General features: G+C 31.4%; 1 protein-coding gene across 1 annotated transcript; it reads left to right on the plus strand.

Annotated features, from left to right (window-relative positions):
- Positions 1 to 2,476: 2,476 nt before the first annotated feature.
- On the plus strand, positions 2,477 to 4,758 carry LOC107643541 (large ribosomal subunit protein uL22y). Its single transcript, XM_016347222.3, has 7 exons — positions 2,477 to 2,559; positions 2,650 to 2,686; positions 2,876 to 2,916; positions 3,672 to 3,902; positions 3,985 to 4,087; positions 4,339 to 4,406; positions 4,484 to 4,758. The coding sequence occupies exons 1-7, from the start codon at positions 2,557 to 2,559 to the stop codon at positions 4,544 to 4,546; spliced, it is 546 nt and encodes a 181-aa protein (XP_016202708.1). The 5' UTR covers positions 2,477 to 2,556; the 3' UTR covers positions 4,547 to 4,758.
- The last annotated feature ends 6,028 nt before the right edge of the window (positions 4,759 to 10,786 follow it).

Here is a 10,786-nt window from a genome sequence, read left to right on the forward strand (position 1 = left end):
ATTGGACGGCGCTTAGCGCTGGCATCATCATCATCAGTGACACAACTTGAAACAAAATTTTGGGAGTCAAATAGAAAATAATTGTCAAAATGTTTTTGATATGGACACCATTTAAAATAAATTCGTTTAATCTCATTTCTCTGGTTTGGGTAATATTGCCAAATTTAAAACCGTTTTTCAAGATCTCATTCCAAAAAGTTAAGGTTAAAGTCATCATATATAACTTTTTGAACTTTTGAAGGTTATATCTCACTTTCTTCGTAATTCATTAAATCTACAGGTGTTGATATTTTAAAAGTTATATGTTTTCCTTCTTAAATATTAGCCTTCATCTTAAAAAATATATTAATTCTTTGATTTTTCATTATTATTTTATATAAAAATTTAAATATATATCCTGTAAAATATATAAAAAAAAAGTTAGAAGGACAAATATTAAAATTTATAATATGTATTGATTTTTTTATCAATTTATTAATACTTATTGAATATTCTATTATTTATAACAAAATTAAATTAAATAAATAATAAAATATAAAATAATATTAAATTAAATAAATAAAAAATATCTAATTTTTTATATTTGAACTTAAAGATAGAGAGAGTGTTGTTTATTGAACTTATTAGATACTTTAAGTCATAGTAAAGTATTTAAGTCAATTGAACTATTTTTTATCTTTTAAAAAAGTACTACTAAATTTTTTATAAAAAGTTTGGAGGGGCCATGGCCCCCTTGTCTGAACTAAACTCCATCACTAATCATCATAGTAAATCACAGGTGTTGATGGAAGCTTGTATTATTGTAGTTCATTATGCAATTTTCGGAACTAAAGAATTTCAGTTGTTGTGTTAGAAAGAGTTGATAAACTATAATTTTATGGTTTATTTTGGATTGAATTGAGTAGATTTTATCAATTTATTTTATATTTATTCATCGAAATAATATAATTTTGTGAATTTCTCCTAATTACGATTAATGAGTAAAAATATACTTTTTAGTCCCTTAAATTGCTAAATATAATTCACTTATATTCTATTCGATGCCTTGATATGTTTATTAAGTGATTTCAAGCTTAGAAGATAAGGATAACTTGAAGAAGTGAAGAAAAAAGCATATAAAAATAGAGAATTCATGAAAAAATAAAATTTTGAAAATTTGCCTGGTTGCACGCATAACTGCCAGAACGTGATTTACTTAAGTAAATACGTGAGTCATGATTTCAGGCCAATTTTGGGTCCAATCCAACTCATTTCTAAAGTATTTCATGCAATTTTCAAGAAGGATCAAGGGATAAGTAGAAATTAGTATTAGAATAGTTTTACATCATGTTTTAAGTTTGAATTTTAGAAAAAAAAAAAAAAACTCTTTTTTCTTTCTAAAATTTAGGATAGTATTAGATTAATTTCTCTTAGATGTAGATTTTTATTTTTGATCTTAAATAGTTCTCTTTACATTTTCTTGTATTAATGAGAAAGAAACTTTATAATAATTTAATCATCAATTGCTTTGATGAATATATAGTTATAATTCATATCTCTATTTGATGAGAATTTTGGTTGATATGATGTAATAAAAGATCAAAATTAGTAAAATTAAAAAATATTAAAAATTATGCAAAAAAAATAAGAGAGATTTATTTATGTATTATTTTGACTTATTTTTTAAAATTTTATGGATAAAAATAATTTACACATGTATCTTCAAGAATTAATTGGACTCTACATAAATTTATCACATATTATTGATACGATATGTTAATCAATTATTTTATAACACATGAAATTAATCTCTCATATTATCATGTTACATGATACTTAATATGATACATTATTATTTAACTAAAAAATAACTAATTTGACTTAATATTGTGTCTTTCAGACATTAATTTAATTAATTAATTTTTTAGAAACTAATTTAGACATTGAATAATCTTTTAGTAACGAATTTAAATATTAATCCATTAAAAAAAACTTAAAAAGCTATTTTTTTTAGAAAATCTTGCAAAAACTTTATATAATTAGTGTGGTCATGACTCATGAGGACATATAATAAGTCTGGGTTGTTTTACCGGCCCAAAAAAAATAAGAGAAGAAAGCCTTATGAACCAAAACAATAGTAGTACATGACCCTCATCCAAAAAAAAGAGCACATGATCAAAACCAAGAACCGGAAAAATAAATAGTAGAAGGCGTCGCGCTGCTGCAGCATTGCTGGGGAAGGCGCCATGTAGACGACGGCGGGAAGAACCGCGACGGCGAGGAAGCATTCAGATGAAGGCAGCAGCTGGATTGGAACGGCCTCGAGGCGCAGGCGCATAGAGGAGATGGGAGAGTTCTGTGATCGCCGGGTCTGGTGTTTGGGTTGGGGCTCCGATTTTTGACATTTTGGGCCCTTATGTGGGCCTGAACCCTGACCAAAAAAACCAAACCCAAAAAATGAAATAGGGTGCAGCAGGTATGCAATGCAATATATAATGAAAGAAAAACCCTAATTAGAAGGATCCATCTGTCTTTGTTAGCCTCGCGAAGAAGAAGAAAAAACAAGCTGCAGTCGCCATGGTGATCAATGTTTCTTGTTCAATCCTCATACTTAAAATTGACATTCTCCATTCTTGGATCTGTTCTCACTATGAACTCTTGTTTTTTCAGGTTAAGTACTCCAGAGAACCCGAAAATCCTACTAAGTGTATGCTCCAATTCGGTTTCATCGAATCTTCAGATCCTCTTGGCTTATATGCAATTTATTGCGCGTTTTTTTCTCTATTTTTGTAAAATTTGCATTCAAAACGATGTTCACAGTTATTTTGCTTTACTTTATCTTTTTGGCTCAAATTGTTGATTTGAGCTTAACCTGTTGTAATGATTGCAACTGTAGCTTGCAAGGCTAGAGGCTCTGATTTGAGGGTTCATTTCAAGGTACAATGTTCTATTTTCCTTCGTAATAATTTATTGCTCTTATATTAAATGCCTAAATTTTAGGCCTAGGCTAAAGGATATTTGTAGCTCTCTGTCATGTTTCATGAATTTCATCCATTTCTCTTTATTTATTTGTGTATGTGAATAGATGGGTTTTTGGAAGTGGTGGTTTATATGTTGTGTACAGTGTACTTGTGTTAATGGCAACTAGGGAACCTCATAAAATGCGGGTTTTGTTGCCTATGTGAACTTGCTCTCTGATCATGTTTGGGATTCACGTCTGCTCTAATTTTATGGCAGATGATTCAGTAGATATTAGGGATTGTGAGCTGGTATCTCTTGCATGCCTCAGTAACTGGAATTGTTTAATTAATGACCTTAAGTGTGTTTGTGTGCTGGGTATATAACTTTATCTTGCTTGCCTCATTAACTGTTCAACCTCTTGCCTACCTCGCATGCTTTTCCTCCGTCTGCTGATCTCCTCTAAACTTCCAACTTGCAAAGCGTAGTGGCTGATAATTTCTGGTTTAGTTACAAATCTGATTTATCAATTGATGCTTCTATTTGTTGGTCCCTTGTAAATCATTTTGTACATTGCTTTATAATTATCAGTAATGGGTTAATTTATTTGTCCCTTTTGTTGATGAAAGTTTGATTTAGCAAATTCCATATTAATGTAAATAAAAAGATGACTTATATTATTCATTCAATTATTCTCTATTATTGAGTGGGAATTAAGAAGTTTTATTTTACAGAACACTAGGGAGACTGCCTTTGCTATCAGGAAGTTGCCGCTTGTTAAGGCAAAGAGGTATCTGGAGGACGTTTTGGCCCACAAACAGGCCATTCCATTCCGACGCTTCTGTGGTGGTGTTGGGAGGACTGCCCAGGCGAAGAACAGACATTCCAATGGACAAGGACGCTGGCCTGTAAAATCAGCTAAATTCATTCTTGATTTGCTCAAGAATGCTGAGAGCAATGCTGAGGTGTGTGTGCTGATTTGCATGACCGTGTTTGATTTTCCATGGCTTGCTTTTGTTTGAAACTCATTTGTTTTTGTTTGTGCAGGTGAAAGGTTTGGATGTGGATGCTCTTTACATTTCCCACATCCAAGTCAACCAAGCACAGAAACAAAGACGCCGCACCTACCGTGCTCACGGAAGAATCAATCGTAAGTTATAATCTTAGTACTCTAACTAGGGTGATTCCTGCATTTTGTAATTCTATTTTTATCTTTTGGTTCCTTAATCTATGGGAAAAGGAGCTCATATTAATAACAAAATTTTTCGCACTTTAATCTCCTTTTATGATATTGATGTTTAATATGATTATAAAAAATAAGTATATGAAAATTGGATTGGTTAATTTTAAGAGTGTTGCCATTGCATTCTTCATAATATTAGTTATGACTTTTGTTGTCAGCCTACATGTCATCTCCCTGCCACATAGAGTTGATCTTATCCGAGAAGGAAGAGCCTGTTAAGAAAGAGGTATTGATTTTAACATGTTTTAGAAATTTTGATTTGCTTTTCTTGTTGCATCAAATGTTCATTTATTGTTCTTGTAGCCGGAGTCCCAGTTGGCAACAAGCAAGAAGTCTCAAGGTCTTCGCAGTGGTGCTTCATCCTAAATTGCTTTCGAGGCAGATGATTGAGTTACTAAATTCCTAGGGTGTTAGTTTTGTTACTCTGTTTGCCACCCTATATTTGTCATGGATCGTTTTTTAGAATGAACAACAATTTTGTTTCACATATATTCTGCGAAGTTAATTTGAGATTATGGGACATTTGTTTCACATTTATTAAGTTTTAGTTAAACTGAGAGTGAGTTACCTTATGTTAATTTGCTTCTATTCCTAAAATGTTCTTTAAGGTTGCGTTTGTTTTTGAGAACAAAACAGGACAAGACACCGAGAATAGGACAAGACACTGATGAATAGAACAGGCTGTGTTCTTGTATTCTATTTGGTGATAAATTATGAAAATCTAATTTATTTTCATTTTTTTCATTCAAAAAATTTGAGAAGAAAAATATAATAATAAAAAAATATAATTATGAAAAATTTATAAAAATAATAAAAAAAAATGAAAAATAAGTTGTGTTCTTTTTTAGTGTTTCTGTATCCTTTCTGGCAGGATGGACACAAAATACACTAATTTCGTGTTTCTGGACACGGTCTATGTTCATGTTTCTTCTGTCAAACATGATTTTGTGTCTCAGTGTCCTGTCTCTGTAAATAAACGTAGTCTAAATTATTAGTTTTATTTTATAATATAACTATTCTAATATTTTAAATTTGTACTAATTATTTGATGAAGTTTTTTCAAAGTGAGGAGGATGATAAATAAATCTTTAATTATTTTTGGATCAAGATAATAAAAAATGAAAGTTACAAATTTAAAGATGATTAAAGTAGAAATGTAGAATAAAGTTCTAAAGTAGTTATTAGGTATCAAAATTGTTTTTTGACTCAGCTGTTTCATTAAAATCCTGTTTTGTTTTTGTCTATGTTTTTTTTTTAATATTGCAAAAATAAAATATATTTAAAATAAAAAAAATACAAATTGAATGTATTTTTATTTTTTTTATTTAAACTTACTATTGGACTCTTAAGTCCAGTTATTGAAAAGTAGTGATAAGTAGTGATAGTAATGGGTAGGATAGACTTTGGATTCGATTTTAACTCTATTTATGGATTTAGAATATTCAATCTTAATTCTATCCGTTTTTAATCTGCGGGTATCCGACTTTACAAATTATCAAAAAGATGTAACATTAGTCACAAAAAAAAAAAATGTAACATTAGTATATAATTTGATGATAATTTAAAATAAAATTGACTTTTATGTAAAAAAAATGTATTAAATTATTAATTAATGATCTTTTAGTAGTTAAGGATCTTTTGCATTTAGTGAGAAGTCTTTGACTCAACATCTATTTAAAATATATTTTTATATAAGCATATATATATATATATATATATATATATATATAAAATGCAGGTTGATTGTGTAAGGTTGAGACTCAACCCGTACCCTACCTAACCTGCACAATAACTCTACTCCACATTTTACCTTATCCACTGCCCTACGAAAAGGATTTTGCAGAATTCTTGAATCTTTAATTTAAGGGAAATAAATTACTAGGATGTATCATTTAATATTCAATACTTCAACTATGAATTCATAATAACACAATTAAACTGAGGCAAAAGTAATCCACAAACCTGAAATGTAGAGCAAAATAATATTGGAAGTTGGAAAAACTGGTAAAAAATACTAAATATCATACAGAAAAATATTTCCATTGTTGATGTGCAAGCTGCTTTGGTTGGTAATCCGTTACCAACGTTCAATCAAACTTATAGATTAGTATCAACATTACATAAACTTTGTCACCAATAATTTCTCTTGTTCTTTGTTAACACCTACTAACTTAACACAAACTTAGCGAAGCTCACTCTTCATGTTAATTGTATAGCAAATTTACACTTCAATCCTCAGGTTTTGATCAATGTGTGATTTGATTTTAGTGCATCAATTGGATCCACCCAAATAGTGAAAAGCGAACAATCTAATATTTTGGTGATTCATCAGGAAACTGGAAACCTCATTTTCTTTATTTCTGTAAAAATAATAGCAATTTAAATGTTACAAGACGATACATTCAGAAAGTGCACTATTTATAATGATGCATGTTACATGCTTTATTTTTTCTCAGGAAGCTTTTCTAACAACTTTGGTAGCACCTCAAATAGGTCTCCTACAAGTCCATAATCAACAACTTGAAAATTCAACATATCACACAAATAAACAACACTGATAAACAAAACAGAAAGCTTCAAATGATTACATAGCGTCATCAGTTCACAAAAGAGGCACTACCCTAAAATATAGGAGCATCAACATCATTGTTCATGGAATCAACCACCTTAGAATCCTTCATTCCTGCTAAGTGTTGAATAGCTTTGGATACACCGAACCATGTAGAGTTCAGGGGCAACAATCTTCCCAGTTTGCCCTAGCTACATGTTACATTCCCATATCTATTAGTCCGTGCATTGATGATAAAGTTGCTATCACCATTGAGATTTAATTCAAAGGAAATTATATAGGAATCCAAATCCTCCAAATGACATATCATAACATAGAAATTGAATTGCAAGTTAGGAAACTAGAAAACTTTACTGCTGCTAATTTATATGACACGTTGAAATAGCAGCTTCAACTATCTGATGTTAATATTTGACAGGATATTTTGAAAAAATGCTGAGAGTCTGTAACTAGCAAAAGATAACATGAGATTAATAAAGGACTGCTAGTAGACAAAATGAAGGTTTTTTTTTTAAATAAATAAAATAAAAATTTTATTTATGGATATAAGTAATTTGTAGCGTTTTTACAGATTTGTACTCTATTACTTATCTCGTTTACAGTGTAAACGAAATGACACTGTGTATATCTCGTTTATACTATAAACGAGATAAGACACGAGTCCACGTGCAAGTATCACAGTTTGCACACGCGGTGTGTAACGTGCTGATCTTGTTTACAGTCTAAACGAAATATATATAGTGTTATTTTGTTTACACTATAAATGAGATAAGTAATAGCCGCAGTTATATATTGAACTCGTTTACAGCGTGACTTGAAGTCACTTTTGAACCATTTCTATTCTCCCACATCTAGCCATTTCTATTCATATTATCGAGGCGCTCGAAGATTATGGCGCGTGTAGATGCACAAGAAGATAACATCAACAGGCTGAACGCGATGTGGCATATCGCTGGGACAATTGGCTTTCAGGTTAGTGTTGTTATTTTCCTGTTCAAGTTAAATAAGCATATAGGTATAATCATGGTTAGGATACTTTTATAGATATAATATATGTTAAGTGGTAGAATGTATTGTTAGTAAGTATTAATTGATAGGTATGATTTAACTTATTAGTTAAATTAATTTATTAAGTAAATATTTATTACATTTTTTATTTCTTTAATTTGAATTTTATATATTTAAATTTAATTTTCATTATGGTAGATAACTTTTTTAACTGTTGCTCAATTGTTTTAATGTTTAAGTTTGTTTGATATGTTTTTTCGGTGTTTGATTTTTAAAATTAATCATTCTATTTCCAACTAAATTATGAAACGTTAAATACTTGTTTAGTATATTTTTTATTTTTTTATCTCGACATTTAAATATTTACTTTTTAAATAGATTTATTATTAAACTTTTTTATTTTTTATCAGAGGCCTCACCTATTTCTCTTTAGACGAGTGAGCCACACTCTTGCACCACCGGACACCATTCTCCCTTACTTGGGAAGGCTAGGTTTGGAAATGCAGTATGACTCAGGAACTTCGTGTTTGACAACTCTCTGATAACTGCATTAGTGGAGTGCTGGCATCCAGAGACCCTCACTTTTCACTTGCCATTGGGTGAGTGTACCATCACCCTGCAGGACGTTGCGTACTACTTTGGATTACGCATGCACGATGAGCTAGCGGGTGGGTGTTTGTGTGATTTTCAGACATGGTACCAGCACCCGACCTTAGAGTGGGTAGAGGAGCTCCTTGGTGTCAGTCCTCATCATGCTCAGCAGCAGTGACGGATCCAGAAAATTTTATCAGTGGGGGCAATGCATATATATATGACAATAATTTTTATAATTATATTTTATTATTATAAAATATAATTTGTTTTCAAATTATCTAGCAAATAAATTTAAATACTAAAATAATAATTTAAATAGGTTTTATATTTTCTTTTCATTGTCAATATAATTAAATATTTTTCTTTCTATATATGTTATTAAATAATTATTTAAAAATTCATCTCTTATATAATTATAAAATTGACTCTTTATAATATTTATAGCAAAAAAGTTTTTTTTAACTAATGTTGTTATTGGCAAACCTAAAACTAATTTTTTAAAAAAAAACTAATAAAAATAATATTCTTTTGAGTCTCAATTCATTTCTATAAAAATATTTTTTTTATTTTAAAAACGAAGTGATTTGATTTCAGACAACGTTTTCTTTTGTTTTATTTTTAATTTTTTTTTGGTCTTTTTTCAACAATTGATTAGATTTTAAAATTTTGCTACAAATTTTGATATAGGCAATTTATAAGAAAAGTTCTTTCATAATATTTAATTACATAAACATACTAAAAGTCTAAAATCATTTATAAATATTCAAATAATTTAGATATTTATTTTTTATTAATATTAAGCTAAATATATTTTTTATGGATAAATTTTTAATCTTTTACAATAAAAAAGTATTTAATGGAGTCAAATTTTGGCTCTTCATTATATTTATTTAATTTTGTTAATTTGTTAAGTACTGAGTTAGCAAATAAAAAATAATTTTATTTTAACATTATCTATAGTGTATCCACTTCTAATGATAATAAATTCATCTACTAAAATTTAATTAATGTGCTTTATATTGGTGTTTTTATATATTTATTATTGATTGATGTTTATGTTTTGGGTCCTTTTATTTCTTTCTTATATACTGGAGAGTGTGAACCAAGAGAAAAAATTTAGTGGGGTCAAATTTATTTATTGAATGGGGGCAAATATTTTTTTCTGTGTTATACGTGAAATTTTATGAAATTCAATGGGGGCACTTGCCCCCACACAGTTAAATGTAAATCCGTCCCTGCTCAGCAGCAGGGTGCGCAGAGGAAGGAGTCATTCTCCATAGAGCTGACATGACTTCGAGACTGAGTCCAGCATATGCCCGTTACTGCAGATGTAACCACCTTCCAATAGTACACTAGGTGTTACATCCTGTTGTTGATCGGGGGTTACCTGATGACCAACAAGTCAAACAATCAGGTCTATATCAGGTGGCTGCCACTATTGGATGACTTCGAGAGATGCCGCGGTCTGTCTTGGGTATCCGCTGCGCTTGCATGGACGTACCACTCCTTATGCTCTACGGTATATCAAGATACCACAGACATTGCTGGATGCACTCCGCTTCTAGTCTCTTGGATATACGATAGATTTTCTCAGTGGTGTCCATCTAAGAGACAGATACGTTTTCTCTGGCCGTGAGGTAACTATTTTCATTTACGGTGTTTTCTTTTTTGTTTATGTAATTGGACATCTTCTTGCATAATTAAGACACTGTTATTATTGCATATGTCCACAGGTTGATAGGTATGGCCCAATAGAGTAGGGACCAGTACGACTAGAGAGTCCTCTGATGGCGTCTGGCGTTGAATCGGTTACAATTACATGAGGTAAGCGAACTTGTTTTTTTTTTAGTTACCACTAAACTGATTAGACCTCCGATTTAATTAACTATTACTGATGACTATATTACACCTTATAGTGTAGTTCATGTGGACGCCGTACGACGACCTAGCATTGCAGGACCTATGCCCGGACTGGTTGAAAGAGGAGGCAGAGTAGGGGACATGAATGACTGTTGTTCCCTTTGCCTATTTCAACATTGTTTAGTTTCACTACGTTGATCAGGTGAAACACCAGTTCAGTGGCAAGCAGCCAGTTCCTGGAGCCCCGGTCAATGTCGACAAGTTTCTGACCACCACAGAACGGGACAAGGACGTGTGGTGGCCTACTTATCATCAGCAGTGGTATGATGGATGGAGGGCTCGATTTCGGGAAGGCCATCAGATCTCTATTAAGCCATTCACAGACTACTAGCCTACACGGGAGTATTGGGCCTGATTCTAGCAGGCTTGCCGCGTTATACATCTGTCTGGCCTGGACGTGCTTGATGATCCCAGACTTTTGGCCCTACCGGATGACGTACAACATACCACCAGCCAGCCTAGTGACTTGCTTGACCTTCCCCAGGACGTTCCTGATCATCGTAGGCATGCCAAAG

This window comes from Arachis ipaensis, chromosome B5 (genome assembly GCF_059453495.1).
Source record: "Arachis ipaensis isolate K30076 ecotype BB chromosome B5, ASM5945349v1, whole genome shotgun sequence".
Taxonomy (NCBI): Eukaryota; Viridiplantae; Streptophyta; class Magnoliopsida; order Fabales; family Fabaceae; genus Arachis; species Arachis ipaensis.

Bases quoted from the DNA above. Each gene is read 5' to 3' on its own strand.
- LOC107643541 (XM_016347222.3), top strand. The intron at 2,917-3,671 runs GTACAATGTTCT...TTTATTTTACAG, and splicing joins ATTTGAGGGTTCATTTCAAG to AACACTAGGGAGACTGCCTT. The intron at 4,088-4,338 runs GTAAGTTATAAT...TTTTGTTGTCAG, and splicing joins TGCTCACGGAAGAATCAATC to CCTACATGTCATCTCCCTGC.